The sequence below is a fragment of the Musa acuminata genome, chromosome BXJ2-3, assembly GCF_036884655.1.
Source record: "Musa acuminata AAA Group cultivar baxijiao chromosome BXJ2-3, Cavendish_Baxijiao_AAA, whole genome shotgun sequence".
NCBI classification, from domain to species: Eukaryota; Viridiplantae; Streptophyta; class Magnoliopsida; order Zingiberales; family Musaceae; genus Musa; species Musa acuminata.
The window spans coordinates 11,496,469-11,522,451 of record NC_088340.1 but is presented as its reverse complement, the minus strand read 5'-3'; the positions used below and the strand labels follow the sequence as shown (position 1 = coordinate 11,522,451).

Here is a 25,983-nt window from a genome sequence, read left to right as displayed (position 1 = left end):
CGATGCCAACGGCGATGGGGGAGGAGAGATCGGGGATTAGATTTTACCGTGAGAAGGGAGAAAGGTTTCGATTTCTTTCTCGGACCTATCGATCACTATGATCGAGAAATTGGATCTAAAGAAAAGATCCATGTCGAGAATTTGGGGTCTAAAATACGGACCGGTCTAGGCGGATCCGGTCTATAATGTAGGCCGATTCAATTTTGATCCGGTTAAGACCGGTGTTTAATTGGGCAGACATAGTTGCGATCCACATTCGATTATGATCGGATCCGATAACGGGTCGGGTCGGTCATCTCCTACCCGTTAATCAGTTAAGAACGCAGCCGACTTAAGTCCGAGGTAATTTGATGCCCCCTTACCAAATTCGAAGCACCATCCATGTCGTTGGAGCTCCGCCCTCATCCACGATTGGGGTTTCCTCTCGCATAGCCCCTGGTTGAGATCTTGTTCTTTGCTTGTTCCCCAGATCCAAAGCCCTCTCTGTCTCGGCTCGAATGGCGGCCGTGCCCACCTCGAAGTCTTCTGCGCTCTCCCTCAAAGATTACCTCAGGCGGTACGAAACCGGCGCCGACGACCAGAAGAAAAAGAGAAACAAGAAGAAGAAGGACAAGCCCCAGTCCCGTACGGTTGGAGGCATTCTTGTAGTGGACGAAGACCCCGTGTGGCAAAAGCCCGTCCAGATTGAACAAGAAGAGTCCGAGCCTTCTGGTAAACCTAGGAAATGATGTATCATCTCTAATTCGAACCTTTGTTTTTCTTATATTTGATTCTTGTCTTTTTATGGGTTGGGATTTTTGGTGTAGGTGATGAAAAACCCCAAATCGAGGAGGATATCGAGGTCAAACGAATGAAGAGGTTGGACGCGATTCGAGCACGGAAGCCCTACCACGCCATTTCGGAAGATGGGAGCGGTTGGGTCTCGATCTCGGACCCATCGAAGACTTCGAAGTCTGCGGCAATCGGCCGTGATATTTGCCCGCCGCGTCAAGGCCGTGCACGGTTCGACACGCCTTCTCCAGAGCCCAAGGAGAAGCCTTCGGGTTCTCAAAACTCGGATCTCTCCCCGCCACGGCAGAGGCGTGCAGACACACCATCTCCGGAACCTGAGAAAGCGGTTGCTGGTGATGCAACAGCTGATATTTCGCCACCTTGGAGACGGTCGCGCGATGATAATTCCCCGCCAAGAACAACCAGACGGGCCCATAGCCCTGTCCCCGATCTTTCTCCCCCCAGGAGAAGCCAAAAGGACCTGTCCGATGATCCGAAGGTATCTAGCCGCCAACAAGATCCGGTCGACCTTTCTCCTCCAAGGAGGCGTCAGAGGGTTTCGTCCCCTGACATTTCCCTACCACGTCGGACCCGTCGCCTTTCCCCAGGTGCCGGGGGCCCACGAGCTTCTGACGATGCAGATCTTTCTCCCCCAAGAAAAAGCAGTAAGTGCCTGTCTGATCACCTTTCTCCACCACGGCGGATTCATCCACAGTCACCTGAAGCTATTAGACGTCAGAGTTCCCCTGTGGCTGACCTTTCTCCACCAAGGAAGAGCAGAAAGGAGGCACCTTCTGCAAAGGAGTCAAGAAGGGCCGGATTGTTTTCGGCTAAAGAAATTAAAGAAGAGATCGAAAAGAAGAAGAAAGAGGATACGTCTAGGTGATTATTGAACCATGAGAACTTCAAATTAAGAATGGCAATATTACCTTGCAAGTTCGATCTGATACATCTGATTCTTTATTCAGCACATGAATTCTTCTGACAATATTGCTGACACGTTTAGTAAATTTTGCTTCCAGGTTTGCTTCTATGGATCCCTTTTTGAGTGGCAGAGGTGCAGAGCCAGTATTTCGTGACAAGGAAGGTTAGTTTCTCTTCCCCAATGATGATATTTGAATTGATTTTTAGCAGTATTTGGGAGTTCAGAATATGTTGCTTACTGAAATCCCAGAGGTTTGCATGATGTTGAATGATTGGAAATATTTCTGTAGGAAAACGTATTTCAAAGGAGGAGATGTTGAAGACACAGGAAAAAGAGAAGCCTAAGGTACCTGTTTGCATTTCATGGTTGTTTTTGGAGAGTATTTTATCTTTTTGTTTCTTTGTTTTGTTTTATGTGCATTTTAGGCACTCACCCAGAGATATGTTTTTACTTTTTTTTTGGTTGGAGATCATGGTTTCACCATACCAACTGGTTTTTACTGGACCAAGCAAGGATATGGTTAGGTAGTGGATCACTAAGACACAAAAAATGTATACTTGGTAATTGGTATAAGGATCTGAGGCATAATGTATGAATAGAAGATATCCAGAAAGGCACCTTGCAAGTGTTACTGGTTGTGTTATCCTCCCTCTTCTCTTTTTTCAAAGTTTCCTAAGTACAAAATGCTTCCTTTGTCATTTGTCAAAGGTATAGATAATTTAGTAGCCAACAATTTACCATGTGGCTTAAGCTTTTTCTACAGTTCCTCTCTTCTGCTGCTTATTCAGATGACGAACTTATTAATTGGTAGGTACCAAATGACACTTGTAGGAGTGTCATCGCACCAATGGAAGGTGGTTCAAGAAAACATAGTAGACAACTGATCTCCTTGGTCATTAAATAATCACTTCATTATGCGCCTTAACACTGTTGGAAGTTAACAAAATAAAATACTTACAACAGAATCATTCAAATGGACCTTAGTAGTATAGAGTTGCCATATACTCAATAGAATTCATAATAGTAGAAGTCATCTTGATATATTGACCTTAATAAAGGTAAATGCCAGTTGTGTTTGGTTACTTCAATGAGGATCTGGGTGTCCAGAGGTGTGCATCAATGGGAAACATGATTTGAAGTTGAAGACATGTTTTTAGTGTTTACTGTTACTTTTAAAACCACAAGAGGCAGAGAATGCTATCTTACTGCTGTGAAACAGGGGGAAATTTTTGATGGGAAATGCATGCCTTCCCAGTTATGTTGGTTGAGATTTGTCATACAGGCCAAAAAAAGTAAAATGGAAGAATAAATACAAATGGTTAGTTGGATGAAGTGAAGAAACAATATTCTCACATTTCAGTTTTTGTTATCTTCAATTATAATCCGAGTTAAAAAAGAAAATGTTCAGTGATTTAAAAAGGCGCTTGGGTGAGGGGAGGTGAGGCCTGAGTGCCTTGCATAATACTCGGACTATGTTCTACAGTGAAGCGCCGCTTAGGCGCTCACCAGAACTCGGGCGCCTCGAGCGAGCACCCAGTTGAAGCAAATTAACCAAACCAGATGGTCAACACTGATGCAGTTGAGCAGTAGCTTAGTTGGTTTGATTGAATCAACTAATCAAATCACCCACTAGGGCATTGGCGCCTCTTGGCACCTAGCGCTTTTTAAAACACTGGTGTAGTTTAAACAAGGAACTAAACTAATTATATCCTTTGGTCAAGAGATATACATAGTTAAATCACAAGTACATCATCTATTTATATGACTTATAGTGTGGCCAAAGATGTATGTTAATTTGGCTACAATGATCAGAAAGCTCATAAACTTTATCCCCTATCAGTGAGTGTCATGTATCTGGGTTATCCAAACAGTAGTAATGATGAAATGTTTTCAGCCAATTAAATATGATGTAATGTGCATTAGCATTGTTACCTTTTATATGATTTGGTAATGCTATCTGCTCATTCTGTTTCTTACTAAAATTCGGAGTTCATTTCAGATTCAGTTTCTGGCATATGATTGCTTCTTATTGATGCTAGATGGTTATTTCTTTTATTTGCTGGGCTACTTCTATTGTTTCTTGCTGAATTTAAGTATTTTCTTTCCTTCACTTATATGGTCTTTCGCAATATTGCAAGTGGTACTTCATTTAACTTTTTGTGCCTGTTTTTTGAACTTAATATCTTTTTATGCATATTTAGGAAAAAAAGTTGGAATGGGGTAAAGGCTTAGCACAGAAGCGAGAAGCTGAAGCTAATGCAAAAGAGTTAGAACTTGAGAGAGAGAAACCTTTTGCTCGTACAAGGCATGTTCATCTTACTCACACAAGATTGTTCATAGTTACTCATGCATAGGATGATTTCTTTGTTTTATGAATTTGATATTGAAAGGAAATATACGATTCACTTGCTTTTGATTGTCTGTTTTTGTCATGATCACTAAATTATGTTGGAATGGTTTCTTCCATGTTTTACATGTCAATATAAACTATTTGCTTTTGTTAGCATGTTCAGGGAGAATCTAAAAACTTGCATCAATAAAGTACTTAATGGTGTCATTGATTGTGTTGTAATTTTGTTAGTTTGTTGATCAAATAAACTGTTTTAAATTAATGAGAATGTGGTTATAGGAATGATTTGTAGATACTGTCAGGAAAACACACTGCAGTACAGCGTTTGAGAAGGAGTTGAGATAATAGGCTGCTTGAATTTCAAATGTTTTATTCAGATTAGAATATTTATTAAATTCTAAATAATAATTAGTGACAATTTTTGTATAGAACTTGATGACATGTGTATTTGTAATTCTAAGATGTGGCTTGTGCTTACATGTGTGGATGCAGCCAATAAATAACACCACATATATGCCACTTATGTGGCTGCCTTAGTGGAGTGAGCTGGTAGTCGAGCCAAGTTAATCTAGCGGATTGATTTCACTTGTGGCTCATGTGTTCGCAATTTTTCCCATTTGCAATGTCAACAATTATTACCCCATGATTTGTAATTTTAGTGCCATGGTTAGAGATTCAAAAGTTCTTATCTAATTCCTTCATCGAGCATGGCATGTTTTCTTTGACATTGTTTAAGCATTATGAAATAGGTAGGATGAGATGGCTAGTTGTTTCTTGTATGTTTTATATATTTGTGTAAACAGAGCCCTCACTTTCACATGCATTTAGCATATGCCCTAAGTGATGAATAGCTTTTCTTGCATTAAGCTGGATGCTTTATTCATTGTATTGTTAAATTTTTTGCTGATAAAAAACTCTTGTTCATGTGAGCTTTCGTATATCCTGCATATAGGATTATCTATGAAATGTTAATTTGCTTATATCTGCTATCAGGGATGATCCCGAGCTTGATAAAATGTTAAAGGAGAGGATTAGATGGGGTGATCCAATGGCACATGTGGTCAAGGTATGCATAAAATCTAGAGCGAGAACATTTATTACCAGATGGTGACACTGAACTGAAATGTTTTCTTATGTGTATGGTTTAGAGGAAGAGCTCAGACCTAATTTTGGAAGATCTTGGTGACAATGAGAAAATGAAGGAGTCTGGATTTATAATCCCTCAGACAATTCCCAGTCACAGCTGGCTAAAACGAGGAATAGATTTTCCCCCAAATCGTTATGGGACCAAGCCTGGTCGGCATTGGGATGGAGTAGATCGTAGTAATGGTATGTTAGTCTTGATTTCTCCCCCTTTTTTACTTTCTATTTATTTTTTCTTCCTGATCAGTTGTTTTTTTTATTACATCCCAGTCACAATGTAGTGCATGATGATTTCTTGTTGTGTGCCTTTATCACCTTCATTTGACAGAGTGCCATTATTTTCTCATTTAATATGCATAGTTAGATTATGACTTTATTTTCTTCCAGTTGTTTGAACCTATAATTTTAGAATTTTCTTTTCTATGCTAGTCAGATCAACAAAAATGCTTCTGTTGAGTTGTCTAGTAGGTTCATCAATTTTGAGCGCAAGACTGGAGGGTGACCTTTCTGCAATCTGATGATTGAAACACACTCATCTTGCCTCCCATTTGATAACCTTTCCATCATTCCGCTTCCTTTCTAAAACTCATTGCATCAATTGTCGTGTTGTTATAGCAGTCAACGAACATAAACATCTTGCAGCTAAGCAAGTATATATGTTTTGCTTTTGCTGGTGGTTGAAGGATTCGAGAAGGAATTGTTCAAGAGGCAGAATGAGAAGCGAGCCACAGAGCGAGAAGCGTATCTATGGTCGGTCTCTGACATGTGAAGACTTGTTTACTGATATGTAGCACACTAAATCTTTCCCATGTACACTAAGAGTTGCATATCCCCGACAGTGCACTGTGCCTGGCCAGTTGTCATGCAACAATCATCGCATTGTGTCCATGTGCAATGAGGCGGTTGTTTTTGTGTCCTGTGATGGGAGCGATGAACTCCCACAGGCAAGATAGTTGCAAGCTGCTTTGCTTCGAAAGTTTAGTTTCAGGGACATCCGATGGGCATACGTTGCAGGCGAATTTGGGCGAGAAGCCTGTTAAAAACTCTGAAACAAATAAATCCATTGTTGGTTGCTTGCAGAGTTTGCTATCGAGGTTAATGTGCGCCAAACTTGTACTTGAAATTTATTGACTCATCGATTTTAAGTGTGGCAGGGTTGTGACATCTGGTGCGGCCATTGTTTTATTACCAAATTATTAGTACATAATTCAAGGGGTTAATTGTAAATTATTTTTTGTAGTTAGTTATTTTTAGCGTTTTAGTCGTTATGTTTTAAAATATTGTATTGATATTTTATAGTTACTAAAGTAAAATAATTAGGTTTATTATTGATGAAAAATAAAAATAAAAGATAAAAAGATAATTTTAATGTTTGGTGGTGGATGATAGCGGTGGTGGCGGACCTTTCTTATTTTATATCTGTGTCGATATTGATGCAAATGTTGAGCGATTGTTTTCTGTCCATTAATGTTCCCTCAATAAGTTCTGTATTGTCTTTGATCATCTCATTGGCGAGTAGTCACTATTGTTGGACAAGACCATCACCTCATTTATCTCTCACATTGACAAAGTCACTTCTCCACTCGTCTTGCGTGGAGCAAACATCTCGTTGGTGGAGTAGGGCTCCTCCTCCTACAGAGTAGATCCATTGAGGGATGTCGAAGGTGGTTTACTCTATGTAGGAGTGGAACGACTTCAGCGAGGATCTCAAGTCGTCTGGAATAAAGCATCCAAGGTGATGGTCTCATTCGACAATAATGACCATTCGTAAGTGGTCGAACACGGTACAAAATTTATCGAGAGAATATAGATTGGAGGGTGATGGCTACTTGACATATGCATTAACGTTGACACATGCAAAGTGGGAGGGTCGCCCATCACCAACGCCAATGGTGTCGTCATTCGCCACTAAACATTAAATTTTTTTTATCTTTTTTTTTTTGTTTTTGATAAAATTAATATCGTTAATATAAATTAATTTAATTATTTTACTTTCATAATTATAAGGATATGAATATAACTTTATAATTATTTTTTAAAATAATCATAGGGATATTAATATAACTAATTATAAAGAGATAATATATAATTAGTCCTAATTCGAGTGCTTGAAATTGGCTCGATTACATATTTAAAGAAAAGGGCCAAAGTGCAGTTGGTCCCTTCCCCCCTCCCCCACCCCCACTTGAATTAGAATTTAGCATGTGTGTTATAATATATAAACTCCGTGATGATTAAGGGTGCTCAAACGAATGGTCTGTTTTAGTTCGGTTATACTTTTCTTCGATTTGGATAGAACGAAATTGATTTTGTAAAATATTCTTGGATACTAGGTTTCACGAATTGATGATCAAATTAGATATATGTTGATTCAATTTACACGTCATAATTTCACAAGTGATGTAAGTTTAATTTCATAAATTTTATTATCTCGGTCCAATTTTATAACTCTTTATCTATTAACTTAATTGGATCAAGATGACTCAGTTGGCCGAATTGGATTGATTTACTTAAAAAATATATATTTTAAAATTATTAAAGTCAAGAGAAGCGATGAGTATAGAGTTAAAATAATTTAAAATTATAAATTAATTAATTGGTTAATTAAATTGAATTAACTGACTAGATTAGATATGTTTGAATCGATTTGTTTCAGATTTATCTTATTTTAATCAAACTGAAAATCAATTCACTTCGATTGGAACATCGTTAGTGAGGGTAAACATAAACGATAAGTATTTAAAAATATGAAAAAGAAACAGCCGAGTATATCCAAATGTATTAATGGGTGTTTTTTTTTTCTCTTTTCTTTTCTTGGGCGCACGTTTATGTCGGTCCCCAGCAGAGGAGAGAGTTGGTCTTTTAAAAGAACTCGGACGACGTACGGAACGGCGGAGGCCCCACGTGTTGTGGCTCCGGAACAAGTGGGGTCAACCCCGGCAGTGGAAAAGAAAACCACGAGACAGAAGCCAGGAAAGAACGAACTTTCTTTCTTCGTAGCAGGCGACAGCAGAAATCGAAGGGGCTTTGGGTCGCCTTTGATAGACGATCCCGTTAATAAGCGAGAGAGCGGTGAAAGGTGGGCAGCGATCCGACGAGGCGCCTCCACTCTCTCGTAGAATCGTCTTTCGGTTCCCCCAAGAAAGATGTCGATCTTTTCGAACTCCCACTCTCCTGAAAGGTGAGATTGCTTTCGATCCCCCTCTCTTTATTGTTCTTTACTTCTCTTTTGGGGGGAAATCGAGCATGTCTGGAGATGGAACATCCTTTTGTCGTCCTTAGAAGAGGGATCCTTTGGTAAAGATGGTAGATACGAATTGATCGATGACTTCCTCGATCATCTATCCAACCACTATTATCTGGCAAATTTTCAGAATGATTTGGTAAGCCGTTGTTTCCATAGTAGAAAGCAAAAAAATAAAAAGATGGAGAATGGGTCTTTAGATGCATTGGGGAAGAACAGCAGATGTTTGCAGCATGATTTTTGCTAATTTGATTAGGGGTTTTCCCACCAAACAGGAGATGATTGATAGAGCACAGCTACCAAATGCCGCCAGTGGTTCCATGTTCTTGCTGCAGAGTGTGTATGTTTCATTCTGCCAAGTTTAACTGGGGAGCAAAATTGAAAGACATATCTGTATCCACTCCCAATCATCAAACAAGGACATATTAGGTGGCTACTAATTTCTATAACCATGTTTGTTTGATGCAAAAATGAACATGAACCATATATAGTATGAATGCCAACTCGGAGAAGATTGTGATGGCTGTAGATGTAAACACCTGATTATTCCATGAATGAGATGTTCAACTAAGATATAGTCTAGACACTATATTAAAGCAAATGAAAAGAAGGGGGAAAAAAAGAGAAGAAAATAGTCTACGGTATATAGAGAACCAATCAAATTATGTTTTCTTCTTTTTGAGGTAACAATCTCCCTTGTATGAATATATTTAAATTTGTCACTTAAAGATAGATACTTTAAGATACTTGGATATGCTGGTATGGAATGACTTTGAACTGATATCCCAATTTGTATCCTGATATCAAATTTGGGATTAGAAATAGGGAGTAAAAGATTATTATTTGGTATATTGTAAAAATGTCATAACCCTAAGTGGCATGTATTGAGTCACTTGGCGTGTCCCCAGAGGATCTTGCTTAGCAGCTAAGAATTTTCTCAAATTACTGACTTTGATGTTTGCATAGGATATAAAATTGTCATTGTCGGAGATGAGGTTGGGAAAAAAAGTAAGAAGTCAGTAGTACATAACTAAATATCTTGGCTTGTGTATAAGTTATAGGAGTAGGAGAGATAAGCAACAAAGAGGTGCATGCTACATTCATTTAAGATAAAATGTAAAAGATCTAGAGAATATTAATAAAGAATGTAGTGAGTTGCCATTGAGGATTTGGAAAGATGACTAATGGAAGTAATTAAATTGGTTGCTCTTGCTGAACAAATGAACTATAAATGGCAATTTGCCATTATGATGTTTCTTTTTTCCCACTAGACCAACCTCGACGATGAATGTATGTTCCACGGAGACGTTAAGCTTCTCGAGAGCCTTCAAATATGGATCAGGGAACAGTTTGGCTCTTTGGCATTTGCTTCCAATTACTGCAGCATCAAAGAAATCAATGAGACCAAGCATTGAAATCATAAGCTCTGCATTAGGCCTCGGGGCATTGGTGACTGCTGCATGCTTCAAGCCTCGATCTTTGACCCATTTGCATAGCTTGTGGAGACCTTCTATTGCCTTCAACTGTTTAGATACTAACCTATAAATACAAAAATAAAATCTTCCTTAGTAAACATCGCTAATTTATATGATATTGTGAAGACAGAGGTGTGTATGTATGTACACTCAGGTTGATGGTTAGAATGAAATAGACCTACGGAACATAGGTTCCTTATCGTCGACAAATTTCATGGCCTTCTCATGATCCCAGTCAGGAAATAAGATTTTAGCAGTATCTTCACTGTGCCTTCCAGCAATATTTCTTACGAAGAATTCTTCGTCTATGGGGACTCCATTATTGTAACCGATCTGCGAAAGTCTTTTTTTTCTTAGTAGGAAGCTGAGAGACCACAAGGATTAATTATCACAATGGAAAACATAAGGCACATCCCACCTCTTGCAGCATTTCCCGAAAGGCATAATAATGAAGAGGATCTGAATCGCACAGAGTTCCATCAACATCGAATAGAACAGCTTTGAGTGGAGCAAGTCTACCAAGAGAACTGCCAATATCGAGGAGACAAGTCTACCTTCCTTATAAACGACTATGAAGATCCAAAGCTTTGGCTGGCATTGGAAGAATTAGACAGGGTGGGTCGGTGCTGAAGAATACAGATATCGATATTGTTGCATCAGAAAAAGAGAGGTAACATGGAGTATTAGTTCTTGGCATGTATATGCACCTCTTTATACGACCGTAGACATTTTTCTTTTGATCATACGTGGAGATCTGGGATGACGATCGAGAAATTTGCAATGATATTTATTCATTGAATAAGGAGAATATGATGAAGAAATCCGATTCCTTGATCTACTGATCCACTTGATGATTTTGAATGGTAACTTTCAATTACTTCATTAAATTCTTGTTTTCCTTCTCGTGTTCGCCTTTGGCTTTGCATCTTGTTGAGGCCATGTCTAATACTTCGAGTACATATCTATCTATCGTATTTTGTTTTTTCTGTTCCATACAAGCATACATGGGGAAATGATCTGGCAAATAAAAGGAATTTTAAAGATGAAATAACACTAAAACAAATTTATATAAGAGAAAATTAAGTTGTAGTATGTAGTTGTGATCTCTGTACTCATCTCCAATTTTAAGGCTTACAGAAGTCTACTTTTGAGATCCATTCACCAATATCTCCTAGTATCCAACTGTTACTGATGTATCGTATCCATTTACAAGGTTTTATAACCTATGAATATGTCAGTTAATTTAGTTCAGTTATAAAAATTTTAATGGTTGATAACAACATCTCGATAATAAACTGCGAACCCATATGATCTAATCAATTTTTACGAACGCAAGGAACCGATGGGTACATTGCAATGGAAATCTGAATAACATATAAAGGAACAATTCAACACTATGTACTGCACTATGATAAAGAGTACAAAACATATTTAAGAGTTGCTGGAAGGCAACTACAGAAGCAAATGTGACCAAGAAATAAAATCAAAACAAATCGCAGCATGCTGCAAAGAAATTTAGTGAGTAGTTCTCAGATATGTAACATTTATACTACACGAGTGCCTAACAAGTTTTAAGTAATCTCATCTGTTCCAGGAGACGGAATCAATCTCGTCCCTTGCAGATTTGTACAATTCAAGCCTCTTTGCACACTGCATCCTGCGTTCCATCAAGGCTGGATTCTCATCCAAGATAGATGCGAGCTGCTTTCCCTGTACGGCAAACTAGCATTACAATCGTATCATAATAAAAGGACGCGAAAGACATGATCTCAAGTTATCAGTTGCAGAAACAAGCCAACCTCCTTTTTCCCCACTTGCGTATAGAAATGATTGAGCAGAGATCGCTTGGCTTCTCGAACTTGACAGTAGACCACAGCTTTTGGTATAGTGTTTCTGAGTGTGTCTGATACCATGCTAATGTACGCGGATACATTTGATCCTATCCTCCTGAAATGTCCCTCGCCATATCGATCAATTGTAGGACCAGCAGGATTACTGTCATCAGGTTTTTTGCCAGTAGGATTACTACCAGCAGGGTTATTGCCCCTTTCCACCTCTTGCGGGAGCTTGCGGAAGAATTCCACTGTCAAGTATGAGGCCTCCATGTCAACAAGTCGAAGTGCAGTCTTTCGACTGTCTTCGCGGAATCTTTCCAGGGCTTCATATGCGGCAGCGGCTAACTCTGTTTGCAGAGTGGGGAACCTTCTCAATTCCTGTCAGTTTGAATAGACCGGCGACTGATTTGCTATTTCATGGGAACAAATAGTGCTTCATATGATGACAAATGCATAAATTTTTACCTGAGTCTCTCCTATTGACAGCCTTACAAGTTCCTTTAAGACATAGTGTACCTGAAATAGGAGCAAGATGCTATCAACCGAAGAGAAAATATATCCTCTCCTCAAAAGCTTCCATTTAGGATGAGTGAGTTTGATGAGAGAGTGGCAAGTATATAAAAAGTAATCAGGCTACAGAGAGGAAACATACAGCATCAACGGATGCCTCGGCTGGGCCTCTGAAGTAACCCAGTCCACCTTCAATTAGACGGCGATATCCTTGCTCAGGAGCAATTAAGTGAGGCTGATAACCATCTGCTTCAGAGACCACCTTCTTTACATTCTGCAGCGACAGGTACCGGTCGAACGGAAGTTTCTTCAGAGCAGCAGGGAGTTGATTGTCAAATACACCATAAATTCGATCACCACCAGGCCGCCTGTGCTTATGTAGTATAAATTTCAAAGAAAACAAATGTGATTGATTTGCCTATGTAGCTAGAAATCAAGACAATTAATGAAATGATATAAGTAGCAAAATTATCAAATCATTCACATTAAAGGCAAATATTCTAGGAGTGGCTCGTAAAGAATCGTCATTACATAAACGATAAGAAGTTCAAGACGAGACTAAAAAAAACAAGGCCTAGCGAAGCAAGTAATTAGATAGCATAGTATCTCTTCATGAATGAGATTAAAAAAAACGTGACCCTTAATATAACACAATGACAGGAAAAGAGATATTTGGGATTTGATGGTTGTTGCTGTGAATAAAATATAAAGAAAAGTATATATAAGTGCCATTGTCAACTGTCAGTGCCATAATTTATTTAATTGATATCTACAATGTATGAAAATATGAGAACCTGCACTATGCCTATCCTACCTTCAAAATTCCAGCTAATAAATGTGACAGACGATATGGTTCCATTTAATTGTAATAACCAGCACAAAGTAAAAGGAAATAAGTTTTACTTAAAAATGAGTAAAGGGGTAAATGTTAGTTTTGTGATAGTAAACGGTGATGTTTGCATGTGTTTGAAGAAATTATCAATACATCACATTTCATATATTGCAATAGTATGTGATTCATCAAATTCAATCACGTTTCTCCCTATTCTGACTTGGGTGTCAAGGGTTTGAGGCTGAATCCTCATGCACCCCATGCAAACCTTATGCAACTCACTACAGAATATGTCATCCTATGCGGTAGCATCACACTTTTTAGATACCCATTAAAAAGAAAGAAGAGATTTTTAATGTTCAAGAGCAACATATACATAGCTTTGGTAGTTGCATCAATATAAATACACAAGGAAAATTGGTCTGCGATAAAAGAAACAACAAACTCACCCTCCATCTAGATGTTCTTTGAAGACTCGATCAAATGCTCGGCACATTTCCAATATGGTGTACAATTGAGCCTGATTCAAACTACAGTTAGTTTTCAATTTCTCTTCAAGAAAACTCAAAAATAAGGATATGGGTACTTACCCCTGCGTCAACAGCAATGGGTCTACCGAGATGGTTCATCTCTGCCTCAAGTTCATCTATGGTTTTATTTATTAAAGATGTGATGCTTGGAATACGAGACCTAATCACAGACTCTAAATGCTGAAACCATTTTGCAACAGTTTTAGAGTAAGTACATTTCCAAAATCATCACACAAGGGAAGCTTCTGATTTTGTAGTCAAAATAATTTACCTTTGACAGAAGCTTAGCCAGGTATTCAGAGCCCATTCTACTGGCTACATGTGAATAATCAGGACTAGTTGCAAAATATTCCCGTTCTTTTCTTCTGGCAACAATCATATCAACATTCTTGTTAATATCTGCCTGCGAACGGTTAACCACACCGACCCATGGATATTGTAGTCGATATGATCTTCCTTCAAGAACCTGAGAACAGCAGGGAAAAAAATAATTCATCACTTGAAAGGAATATATTGTTTGGAACAAAGCAAAGGGTTTAAATTCTTACATCTAGGGCATTTGTTCCCTTGTCCATCAGATCTAGCTTTGTTAAAACTCCAAATGTCCTTTCCCCTATCTCATTGTTTAAATAAATATTCATTAAATGAGAAAATTATCCTAGATAAAAAACATGATGCATAATGATTACAATGATACCAGCATCATCATTAATATTAACAATAACAACAACCAGATAGTAGGCAATAAGTTTTAACCCAACCATCTGACTCATTTGTTTGATATCGTTGCTGAAACAGCTTAAGCTATGTTCTTACCTGTCGGATCAACTTCTTTTGCAAGCTTCATTGCATCAGAAGTTGCAATATCTTGATTGGCAGGTGATATAGCTAGTATTATGCAGTTTGGCTGCAAAACAGAAATATTATAATTTTGCAATATATGGGATAACAAGTAAACTCATCTACTCTGTAAAAGGAAAGGAACAGATTAAAACCATCTAAAATAGCAAACAAGCAAATTTGACAAGGATGACCAAGAGTACACACAAAAAAAAGGTTTACACAAGAAAGAGAGGCATAATTACTGATATGTTAAAGAGATACCATTTTCTGATATAACAAAAAAATGTGTACAAACACAAAGAGCCAATTAGAATGGTCATTGTTCAAGGTAGTAGTATGGTTACAAAACCACCATGATTTAAGCTTCACTTACTATTTAGCATTATATTTTGTATGTTTATAAACCTAGTTATTTAGTGTAAGGACAACTACAAATTTGTCTAAGGGGTCCTATTTGGACCAATACACCTCACAGATTGAGTGCAGATTCAAATATGAATCTCGATCAATTGAGCAGGATTTTGTTAACTATCCTTACTTGAAAAAAATGATTCCAGTTTTAGTTAACTAATTTTAACACAAAGAAGTTCAGTAAGAGTCTTCCCCCGTGTACATTCAAAGTTTTAAAAAGTAACTGTGCTTTTGATTACCAACAAAAGATTAAACTTGTAGGTTGTTTACAAAATGATGAAATGCATAAAATACCAGTGAATAAATTTAATATTCATTTTGTCCAACAGAATAACTTTCAGTGTCGATATTGAAATTTAACATTTGCAATTTAAAGGCTAACAAATTGCATAACTACTTGCTGCAAAATTGAATACCTTAGCAACATATGATCGAACCATAGTTTCAATATCCTGAACAATACTATCTGGCTGACCCTCTGTAGAATCAGTCATATACCAAAGTTAGATATTGATGATCAGTTATTTAAATAGGTCAGAGATTCAAAAATGATACATACCAACAGCAACCTTAGTGAGTCCAGGTAGATCAATCAATGTTAAATTCACAACTGCATAAGAATTAGAAATCAATGATTTGGAAGAGTGAAAAATTGTTCAAGCAGGTTTAGTGCGAAAACACAAGTAAAGCATATATAAACAATAAAAGGGTGAACAAGCCTTGATCTTGGCACATTGTTGACATACTTGTCAACAAAAAACCATCAGAAGTTAATAAAAGATTAGGGCCTTACATGTCAAACTTTAACTAGCCCTAGTAATATGGTCACAATGTTCAATCTTTTTTTTTTTTGTTGGCAAACACAATGTTCAATCTCAAAGTTGCACATTTTGATATGTTTAAACAATTTGTTAGAAATGACAATTAAGAATCAAATATGTACCAATGTATTTGGTAATTATCCATGGAAGTTGTGATAGCATCAAAGTAGGGAAGGGCTGTAAGGTAATTGTACTGTAGGAACATAGCGACAGCTATACAACATTAAATCTCAAGCTAATATTCTTATGTAGTAGCTATACAACATTGATGAGAAGAAACTTTCTTACAGGTTGGTCTCCATCTACAATTTGGCTCAAGATCGATGGGTAGTTCTTTGATGCTTCAACTATATTACTTTGATAGACCCTATAAAGCATATATTTCAAAGTACTTTTCTTGTCATGGGTGACTTGGCTAATGCCAAGGCAATAAACACAGCTCAAGATGTCAAAGAAACTTTCGAATTATCTGCAATATCTGTATTCATCACATGTCAGATACAGTAGTTTTTGGATACTCCTACAAAGCATTTCGAATACTCATATTTAAATTGTATTTTTCAGTTTAATTTATTCATGTCATGTCATATATCTTGTTATTTGTATCAATGTCATATCGTATCAATGATATCATGTATCCATCCATGAAAATAATGAGAAAATATATGCTTGCAACAAATAAACGACTGCAGTGTAGTTCTGTCACCTAGGTCTTAACCCTATTTAACAACATAGCATAGAATTTATTAACCAAACAAATGTGAAAGAGATTACACCAAAAATAATAGTAGAAGTCATAAGGCAATTGATAGAAAAATTAAGCAAACCCTCTAAGTACCATTTGGTGAGTAAATGCTGAGATGAATTGGATGGGTAGAAATTTGTTTTGTTTTTCCTGTCAACCTCTCCGTTTCATCTTCAATTTCCTTGCGCACAAGAGCTGCATGAAGAAATTATGGAGTGTCATCATTAAGAGGCAACTTAATTAAATCTTACAAAGACACTAAAGCACATGGATAGTGTTGCTCAGGGTCGATCATGTCAAAAAATATATAATTCCATAGGCATAAATCAAGAAAATATACATAGCCATGAATCAACCATGTCATAAATATGCATATCCATGACCGTCTCCACTGTATTACCCAATAGATCAGTGAAGACAAGAGATTCTGCGGTGCTCCTTTTTAAAAAACGACTATAAGTTATAATAATGATAGATCAATCATAAATGCATAGTTCAAGAAATCAACGATTCATAAAAGAAGAACAGGGTTACACGAAAGAAGAACTTGAAAGTGATAACATAACATAATTAAGGAGATAGTAACAGACAGAAGTCGGTGAATCTCCTCCTAGGAAGATGGAGGAACTCGGCGTACTCCACCTTTCCTTCATCAACCTTGTGCAGCTGTAGCACCAAGGGCCTCCTCGTGACGATCCCTTCAGATCAGAAAGCAGAGAAAGGAACGATCAAACATCAAGAAAAGACATGGAAACACAATAACCGAGACCCTAGAGCCACAGAGGCATACCAGAACCACGGGGAAGGAAGTCTCTCCCGACGATGCTCTCCAGGACCGAAGACTTTCCCGAACTCTGCTCTTAAACCGACATCAGGAACGACGCTTAAGAGAAACCACGACAAAGACACGAATAAATCGAAGGACGGGGAAGTCACCTGTCCTCCGACGACAACGACGGAGGGGAGCGCCTCCCACAGGGTGGGCAACCCGATGCCGCTCTCCTCGGCATCGCCGTGGTCGCCGAGCGCCGTGCACGCTCTTTGGATCCTGTTCACCAGTCCGATCAAGCTCTCCATCGCCACCCAAACCCTAAAGCCTCCGCGATCGAGGGAGCGAGAAATAGCGAGAGAGGAGACTTGGAGGAAAAGGCTTTCTAACCGAATCGACAGGGCGAGGGCGGCAGCGAGGGCGGCAGCGTGAGCGTTCGGAGTTGAAGACCACGGAACGAGTCATATCACGATCTCACACGGAGAACCGTATGCGAGACGAACGGATCAGCCGTCCGAATGATCGACCGAGCGAATCCCATCCGTCCAAATCAGACGCCGTTGCTTCTGCGTCGGTTCCTATGCGCCCGCCTGAAGAAGAAATCGGGGGAGTGGGTTGGTTGGTTGGTCGACTAAGAAGAATTAATCCGTGACGCGTGCAAACCCGCTGGCGTTTGAAGAAGATCGTGCGTGGGATTTCTCACGTGGCGATATAATCCATCGTCCGTTCTGCTTGATGAGAAGACGTGGACGGCGACGCGTGAGAGTGTTTATGTGGGACGATGAGAAGTAAAAGGCTGCGACGGCCGTGACGCGTCTTTGGGTTTTGAAGTCAGAGGTTCGCCACGTCAGCCATTGTAGTTCTAGAAGGCTATGGGGACGCCGTTATTCCATTTGGCGGCGAGCTTTTATTTAATATCTTGATTTTGTTTTAAATCTCCCAGCTCAACAATCTTAGCGGAGATAAAGACGGCTTTCAGCTGGTGAAACAAAGATTTCTAATATTTAAAATAATTAAATTAATAAAATATGGATCGATCTTAACAAAGTGTTTTTATCTTTATAAAAAAGGTTATTATGATGCTTTTATTTGTAAATGTATACAAAACATCTTGATAAGGTTAAAATTAATGTCACGAAAGAGAATAGTTTTAACTATTCTGGACTCATATGATGGAAGAATGTTTACAAATATAAGAAATAATTTTGAGGTGGAAGATGCTCGTGCCCCCTGTAGTATTAATTTTGTTTTGTGTGTTAAGTTTTGATTGATTAAAAATAATGATCATATTATTTATTCTTGATTTATGCATAATGATTATTTTAGAATCTCAATCATTATAATCTATGTTTAAAAAATAGTTAAATTATATTTTGATAATTTTCTTAATCTATATGGATGTATTATAGATAAAAGAAACGTTTTGGGATATGTCGGGTGATTCATATACATCTTTGTCATAGCAGACAAAGTATGCATAAAGAGAATGCTTTAGGTAATGTTCTGAATCTTGGATGCTCTTCGATCTTAGATGAATGTATTATGTGCAAAGGGGATGTATGTGGAGTGCTTCATATGCTTTTTGGTACTTAATGAACATATCATTAATGATGGGGACACCTTGGGGTGTATTAACTGCTCTGAATTTTTTTTTAATTTTAGGTAAATGCATTGTTTGCAAAAGAGGATGTCCTAGTGGTGTCACGGGCGCTTTGAATGCTTTTTGGTCTTGGATGTATGAATCATTTACAAAAGGAATGACATGAAGTATACCAAGTGCTTCAAAAGATTGTCGATCCAAGCGAATGTATCATAGGTAAATGAGATATCTTGAAGTGCATTAGGTGTTTTAAGCAAAACCAATTTTTATATAAATAAGTAAGACCAACTTTTATATAAATTTATAATATGTCTCTCAATATAAACAATGTGATAGTATGATTGTATAAAGGTTTACCCTTGATCAAAAGATATTAGGTTCAAATTCAAGAAAAACCTATCTTTTTTTCATTCATCGTAAGATCCATCCTATATACTGTATATATATTTTGTTAAAAAAATTATAATTTTTGGCACCAATTGCCTCCTAGGATGACTCAAGAATATGAAATTATGAAGGCTAAAATTATGTAAATTACTCTTCTAAATATTTATGGAGAGTTCCTCGGATATATGTGGGTGAAACCAAAGAAAACCTAAACAAGAATAATAACTTGAGCCGGATTTTTGATTAGGAAAAAAAAAATCATGATCACTCAAGATGTTGTTGTGATAATATGGATTTAAGATTAATCCATATTTCTACGAACGAAAGATAAAGACTCGTTACCGAGATAGATTAAGTGTTATAGTGAAAGTCAAGAGAGGGACTCTCCACCAATATGATATCATGGGACTTCTTATGTTTGATTTTTCTATGACAATTATCTCGAAGATCAAAACTCAAATAAATTTTATTGGAAGTGAGAAATGTGGTATCTTATTTTATCAAGCAGAAGATATCTTCTCGTGTCTCATAATTATTTAATTGGGTTTCATGTGATAGGTTTCGATCGATTGAAATATCATGTGATTATATAATTTTTTTTTATTAGTAAGCTCGATAATAAAATTGATTCAGATTAAAATATATAATAATAATAATAATTACTAATTAAGTTTCATATGTCAAGTCTCGATCGATTAAAAACAACAATAATAATAATAATTATTATTATTATTACCTAAAACAATAATCATATCACAGGTGTACTTTGGTAGCATAGCCGATAGACTCGCTCGCCATTTTAAAAAATTGTATAATAATAATAATAATATTATTATTATTATTAAAAGCATGCTTCTGTTTTCATGCTCTATTGGCCCATTGGGTTTCTTTCACGGGAAGGAAAGAGGCCTCATTGGGTCGGTGCTACGGATGAGACACGCGAGACCCAATAAAATCCGAGATCGACGCCGCTCTGCGAACCTGGCCATTTCCTCGCTGCCTCTCTAGCTGGGATCCCAAATAGGTTGAGATATCTTCCCTTTTCAGTTGCTGTGGAGTTTATCTCATTAATGTCCCTCACGCGTTTTCTTGATCAGTTGTTTGATGCATATTACTGTATATTTGGGTCAATTTGTTTTTCTTCCCCTTCTTTACCTTCTTTGGATCCAGTTGCTACTAGGTATCTGTGAGTCACTTGGTTGGAGACAGACATTGGAAGTACGATTTAATCTCCTCTAAAATCGCTTTAGTTGCAGTGATGGGAATCTCAAATATTTCCCTCATCTAACAGTCAGTTTATCACAATTTCATTTTACATGTATTGCTACGAGTATAGCTTTTTATTACAGGTTGTCACTGCCCGTTGATGGGATTTACATGCCTCAGTGACTTATGAGTAAACGTCTGACACCATAGATCAATATATTCTTAGTGTTTTATGTCGTGAAAGGAATTAAATAGTTGGCAGGAAAAAATACTGGAAGTAGGTTGTATAGCAGTTCCACCATATGTAAAAGAGTACACCTTCAAGAATATGGAGAAGAAAATACGAGTCAGGACAAGATAATCTGGAAGTAAGTAGGCAGTATTACAGTGGTATCATACTTTTAATTTAGTAACCATTCCGGTTGATTGACACTATGTACTCTCTGTCATTGCCCGTGATATTATGAATGCAATGTGGTGTCTCGGAAAAGATCCTTATATTGCATAATATCAAGCATAAACCTACTGCTTTTCTGTCCCGTGTCACATCATATTCTTCTCCTCTGTGCTCTTTTCATGAATCCCCTACTTTGTAGTGTTTTCGGAATATATTACTACTATAGAGCATCGGGGCTAGACGAGCTTCTTTTGAGTGTTGGTGCGACAGGCAGAGCTATTGCTCCTAGATTTTTTTATGATTCTATTAATGTTATATTTTAGATAAATAGTTGTTGATGTTTTATTTATTATTAGATAATTGTTTTAGTTTCATATTAGAATTTTAAATTTGTACTTAAAAATATTTGGTTATTTTTGAAATTTCAATTTGGTTTATTTCTTGCTCTATGGTATTGTTGGTCGTGTTTGCATGTTCTTGTATCTCCACTCTGTTATCTATCTGCATGTAATGGGGCATGAACTCAGCACCACCATGTCATAGATATGATCATTCTGTCATGACGGGCACTGTTCTAAAGATTTATTTAATTTCCTATTTAGTTTCTTTTGTTGTTCATCAATTATCTTTTTTTTTTTTCTGATGAAATGCACAGATGCAATAAAGTCTGATTCTTACAAGTTGTTTCTGTTGCAGGTTTTTCCCCATAGGCTATAACTTGGCGGGATGGTTTCTTTTGAGATGAATGACCAAAAAAGTATGATCTCTGTGCTTTATGCATGCTTGTGACTTGTGATTTAGTTATCAAATGATTGTAGCTAAAGAATCCAACATTCCATGCAAAACTACAGTTGGGTGAATTACTGGACAAGTTAGCATAACATACACTACTACGTATGACAAGTAAATTAAAATCATAGGACTTTGAACCTCATTGTCATGGCTCAAACCGCTTGAGTTGTTGCATTGACTTGTTGATCCTTTGAATAAAAAATTTTATGGAATTTGGTTGAATGCTTTTTAATTGAATTAAAGGATTAGTACAACAATATGGATCTACAACAATTTGGATGCTTCAGATCAAAATTTTCTTGTGCTGATCCTATCCTTAGTCAGGGTCCTTTATGATCAGAACATGTGGGTCTGTAGCACGGATGATACTATACCTTGATAAATAATATGTGTATGGTACTCTCTTTAGATACTGCTTAATTGCTTTTGACTCTTCTTTGAAGTTTTCCGAACCTTCTTTTGAATGTGAACTATTATGATAAGCTTATAAAAAATATGATTATCCTTAGTTTTACAACTTTTGAGAATAACAAATGGATATTATGATAATTTTAATGATATAGTTAGAGGTAGTTTTAGTCGAAATGTTATATATAGAGTGTTTTATGATATTTGGCCAATAAACATTATACTGCACTATGAAAATTAAATTGATTAAAGATGCATTGATATTTTGTTACTTGGATCTGCTAGAGTGGGCTTAACGATGAGCATATGGGTTAGTTTTAGTGTTTGGTGCTTGTTTTGTTAATTTTTTGGTATTTTTTACAGTAGTTTTTATATGACCCATGTTTCAAATTTTTTTATCGTTATCTCATTTTTAAGTTTTTAAAAGTAATTAGAAGACTCTTACAAGCCAATTTTTAGTCCGTGGTCCAATCTAACGTAAGATTTATATGATTTGCCATATGTTCATAGTTCAAAAACGTGTTCAGAGTCAATCTTAAGTGGCATCTAAAAGATGAGATGGTTGATAGGGCATGACATAAGCTTATTGTATAGTGTCTATAGACAATTGTCTTAAGTATGTCGTGTCATACTTGACAGGTTAAAATTCTAACTTCTGATCTTGTAAACAACATTTGAGTCATTTTGAATTGAAATGGTTTTCTTAATGTAAAAAAACTGTTTCAGTGCTAGTAAGGTCTCTTTGTCTGATGGTTTAGGATGATAAACTAATCATGATATTTTTCATTCATTTTCTTTTCTAAGCCAAAGACATGCAAGTGGATGAGACCAAAATTTGTAGAAAGCTAAATTGTCCAAAGTTTAGTATGCGAAAGAAGTTGCAAAAAGCTGACATTTTGAAATTAAATTGCAAGTATCATGGAAACCAGTTCTGTCACATTCTTGAAGCGGCAGATCATCAATGGACTGCTTATCATAGTTAACATTCGAGAGATCCTTCGCCTGACCACATTGAAGGTCTTTTTTCTTATCATAGTTGATATTGGAGACCTTTGGCCAGGGCTCTTGATGGGTCTGCAATGGCATCATTTAATCATGCTTTGTTGTAATTTTTCACACAAATTAGAAAATATATAATGTTGAACATCAATTAGCAATATGCTTTTGTTGATCCTTATATCTGTGAATTCTTGAGTTCATCTATTCAGTCAAAAGGGTAAACTTCTTGTGCTACATTGCACCCACCTACCATTTTGCCATGACATTCCAAATTTTCTTTTGCATTCACCTGAAGTTGGACTTTTTATGCTGTTGCAAGGACACCTGTCATCTTACTGTCCACTAGTATCTTCTTTGATGTCTCATAATCTATATTTTTCATCTGGCACAGAGATTGGGCTGGGATTGACTGGGTTTGGGATATTTTTCTCATTCCTTGGAATCATTTTTTTCTTTGATAAGGCACTTCTAGCAATGGGCAATGTAAGTTTGAACTCGTACTTCACTGGGTTCTCTTCTATTTTTCTTTTTTTCTTAGATTGTGAAGCTAAATATTAATTTTTTTGTGGACCATCAGATTCTCTTTCTTTCAGGTCTGATGTTGACCATTGGGCTAAAATCGACACTACAATTCTTTGCCAAACCTAAGAACTACAAGGTTTCACTATCAGTCAATCTGAATTTAAAGCATTTGCTCTTTATAACTGATTGAACCCTTTGCTCATTTTACAGGGGACAATCTCATTTGGAGCTGGCTTCTTTCTAGTCCTGGTCGGATGGCCTGTAATTGGCATGATCTTGGAATCATATGGTTTCATTGTTCTCTTCAGGTTTAACCCCTATCATCGCTCTTTGTACTTTGTTGGGTGTTGTTATCTTAACTAGTAAGCTTGTCATCTTTCGGGCTTCTGACTTGGTTTATTTGGCAGTGGCTTTTGGTCAATCCTTGCAGTTTTCTTGCAGAAGATCCCTCTTCTTGGTTGGATATTCCAACAACCATTTGTCACATCAGTGAGCACATATACTAAACCTATCCGATCAAATTTGTCTCTAAATCTAAACTTGGTGATATCTAATGTTTATTTCAATATTCCCTTTTCAGTTCTTTGATCGCCATGGAGGCAAAAGGGTGCCAGTGTAACAACAATTTGGCCAGATTAAAGTACTTAAGTCAAATATTATTATTTTTATTATTTTATCGAACAATTGATAGTAAGCAGATCTGCCGAATTATATGAGGGTTCCTTCTGTTCATCCTTAATCCGATTGAGTACAGAGTTGTTTGTGGATTAGTGATCAAGACCCTGTCGGAAGATTTATGTTGCTTTGAATTAGGTCGGGAAAAAACCGAGGCAATATTGATGGGTGGAAGAAAAAATGACAGCTCTGATCTGTTGATTTTGTTTAACTACCTTTCTGCCCTTTTATTTCATTGTATCATTCAATTTTTGGCCAATATATTTGATTTCACTCGTCACTACCAGCTTAATTGTTTGCTCATTTGTAAATACTACCTTTCTGTGAGATTGTGCCTGTAATGCTGGAACAAAATACTTTTGCCCGATATCTTCAGGTTGTTTCATCAATATCTTATTGCTATACTACTTATTGTTTCATCAATATCTTTTGGCGGATATCTTGTTGTTTCATCAGTATCTTAGGGCTTGGCATATTCTGGAACATCGGCCAATTGGGTAAAGCGATTGCTTTCACATTACGAAGAGTTCTTGTCGGCCCATGTTACTGAGGTGATGTGAAGCTTGCGTAGCAGAAGGCTTTTTCCCCAGCTAATTTGCTTGCGCTCCTCAATCTAATCCTTACTGCGGCTACTGTGGAATGGCCTTCTCTTGGTTCCTACTCCACTAACCCATCTAAATGATGCGAGCACTCACAGCGTTCTCTCGAGTAACTTTGCTGCCTTCGCCCAGCTGGTCTTGGGTAAGGTGGATCCGGTTACCTTTCAGCTAAAGGAGGAAAAGAACAAGAGAAGACTAAACAAGCACGTGAAGATTCTATATTGAATTCGATCATGACTTGATCCATATCAACCCGCTACAAGTCGGAACCGAGAACCAGTGTGGTAGTGTATACGGCAAGGAAATAGACATCATCCCAGGCGAGAGGTGATGGCGAGGGCGATGACGGCGAGCTGGAACAGGTCGTAGTTCACCTTGGTGAGCGGCGACGTGATATCCCCCTCTTGGAAGCTATCCTCGCACTCGCCGGGTGCGTCCACAGCGCTGCTTATGTACACCTTGGCATCAGCATACCGACCCGACTTGATTTGCTTGACGGAGTTCCTGAAGCTGGACGCCGCGTCGGAGTATAGCTCTCGGCAGGTCTGCAGGCAGGACTTCCGGTACGTGCTCAGCTGCTTCTCCTTCAACAGCGCCTTCACCCTGGACTTGGCGTGCGTCGCGTTGGCCTTCGCCAGCTTCAGCGATATGATGGCCAACCCCCGAAGGTCGGCGCGCTTGCTCTTGGAAACCGACCTCAGGGCCTGCGTGCAGAAGGTGTAGTTCACGTTGGGGTCGTCGTCCGCGATCCGCCTGCAGGTCTCATCGACAATGTCGGGGTGGGTGGCGGCCGTGGCCTTTGGAGAAGAGCCTTGGTGGAGAAGGAAGAGAAAAAGGGTGAGGAGGACGGAGGTGAATCTCATCATCCTTTCAGATGATAAATGAATACGAGGGAGGAAGAAGAATAACAACAACAACAAAGAAGACGTGAGGCTGAGGAGAAAGCAGCCATCAAAGGAGAAGTTATATAGTGGAGCAGTGAGATTTATGCGGAGGAAGAGGAGAGCGCGTTCTACAGACAAGTTAAGGTCCCGAACAGTGTCTCCCTTCACCGTGTGTTCTACGAATATCCAACTTGCGAGGCTCCGAAAACCGGCCTGCCCACTCGATGGATTGTGCTACACGATGTTGTCCAAATAAGCAATGCATGCTTTCTATGGAAGGGTAGAACGAAGGGTGGGCGCGCTTACACCA

At 37.9% G+C, this 25,983-nt stretch overlaps 5 protein-coding genes and 1 long non-coding RNA gene across 9 annotated transcripts; 3 read left to right on the top strand and 3 right to left on the bottom strand.

Annotated features, from left to right (window-relative positions):
* Positions 1 to 339: 339 nt before the first annotated feature.
* On the top strand, positions 340 to 6,353 carry LOC103973088 (uncharacterized). The gene is made up of 8 exons (XM_009387555.3): positions 340 to 711; positions 807 to 1,653; positions 1,794 to 1,858; positions 1,986 to 2,041; positions 3,898 to 4,001; positions 5,040 to 5,112; positions 5,195 to 5,375; positions 5,873 to 6,353. Exons 1-8 carry the CDS (start codon positions 498 to 500, stop codon positions 5,956 to 5,958), a joined length of 1,626 nt encoding a protein of 541 aa, XP_009385830.2. The 5' UTR covers positions 340 to 497; the 3' UTR covers positions 5,959 to 6,353.
* Positions 6,354 to 8,124: 1,771 nt separating this feature from the next.
* LOC135607410 (uncharacterized) lies at positions 8,125 to 12,212 on the top strand. Its single transcript, XR_010485174.1, has 2 exons — positions 8,125 to 8,370; positions 11,503 to 12,212. It is a non-coding gene; the product is annotated as an uncharacterized LOC135607410 (long non-coding RNA).
* On the bottom strand, positions 9,551 to 10,605 carry LOC103973147 (haloacid dehalogenase-like hydrolase domain-containing protein Sgpp). Its single transcript, XM_065097399.1, has 4 exons — positions 10,546 to 10,605; positions 10,327 to 10,458; positions 10,087 to 10,241; positions 9,551 to 9,972 (listed from the first exon to the last, which is right to left on the bottom strand). The coding sequence occupies exons 1-4, from the start codon at positions 10,603 to 10,605 to the stop codon at positions 9,615 to 9,617; spliced, it is 705 nt and encodes a 234-aa protein (XP_064953471.1). The 3' UTR covers positions 9,551 to 9,614.
* LOC135607408 (phragmoplastin DRP1E-like) lies at positions 11,285 to 17,786 on the bottom strand. Of its 2 annotated transcripts, none has more exons than XM_065099207.1 (15): positions 17,372 to 17,786; positions 17,226 to 17,289; positions 17,026 to 17,133; positions 16,529 to 16,630; positions 15,429 to 15,479; positions 15,286 to 15,347; positions 14,432 to 14,522; positions 14,164 to 14,228; positions 13,887 to 14,081; positions 13,676 to 13,795; positions 13,535 to 13,605; positions 12,396 to 12,621; positions 12,209 to 12,259; positions 11,708 to 12,121; positions 11,285 to 11,618 (listed from the first exon to the last, which is right to left on the bottom strand). In XM_065099207.1, exons 1-15 carry the CDS (start codon positions 17,510 to 17,512, stop codon positions 11,490 to 11,492), a joined length of 1,890 nt encoding a protein of 629 aa, XP_064955279.1. In that variant the 5' UTR covers positions 17,513 to 17,786; the 3' UTR covers positions 11,285 to 11,489. The 2 variants fall into 2 exon arrangements, with proteins under 2 accessions (XP_064955279.1, XP_064955280.1); XM_065099208.1 differs by having other exon boundaries at positions 17,226 to 17,294; positions 17,372 to 17,524.
* Positions 17,787 to 20,137: 2,351 nt separating this feature from the next.
* Positions 20,138 to 24,609, top strand: LOC135607407 (vesicle transport protein GOT1-like). 3 transcript variants are annotated; one of them, XM_065099206.1, is made up of 7 exons: positions 20,138 to 20,215; positions 21,491 to 21,551; positions 23,385 to 23,476; positions 23,571 to 23,651; positions 23,726 to 23,823; positions 23,923 to 24,004; positions 24,096 to 24,609. In XM_065099206.1, the coding sequence occupies exons 2-7, from the start codon at positions 21,521 to 21,523 to the stop codon at positions 24,132 to 24,134; spliced, it is 423 nt and encodes a 140-aa protein (XP_064955278.1). In that variant the 5' UTR covers positions 20,138 to 20,215; positions 21,491 to 21,520; the 3' UTR covers positions 24,135 to 24,609. The 3 variants fall into 3 exon arrangements, with proteins under 3 accessions (XP_064955278.1, XP_064955276.1, XP_064955277.1); XM_065099204.1 differs by having other exon boundaries at positions 20,160 to 20,218; positions 21,495 to 21,551; XM_065099205.1 differs by lacking the exon at positions 20,138 to 20,215 and adding an exon at positions 20,266 to 20,409.
* A 206-nt stretch (positions 24,610 to 24,815) lies between these two features.
* On the bottom strand, positions 24,816 to 25,762 carry LOC135606474 (putative invertase inhibitor). Its single transcript, XM_065097505.1, has one exon. It carries the CDS (start codon positions 25,653 to 25,655, stop codon positions 25,101 to 25,103), a length of 555 nt encoding a protein of 184 aa, XP_064953577.1. The 5' UTR covers positions 25,656 to 25,762; the 3' UTR covers positions 24,816 to 25,100.
* Between the last annotated feature and the right edge of the window lie 221 nt (positions 25,763 to 25,983).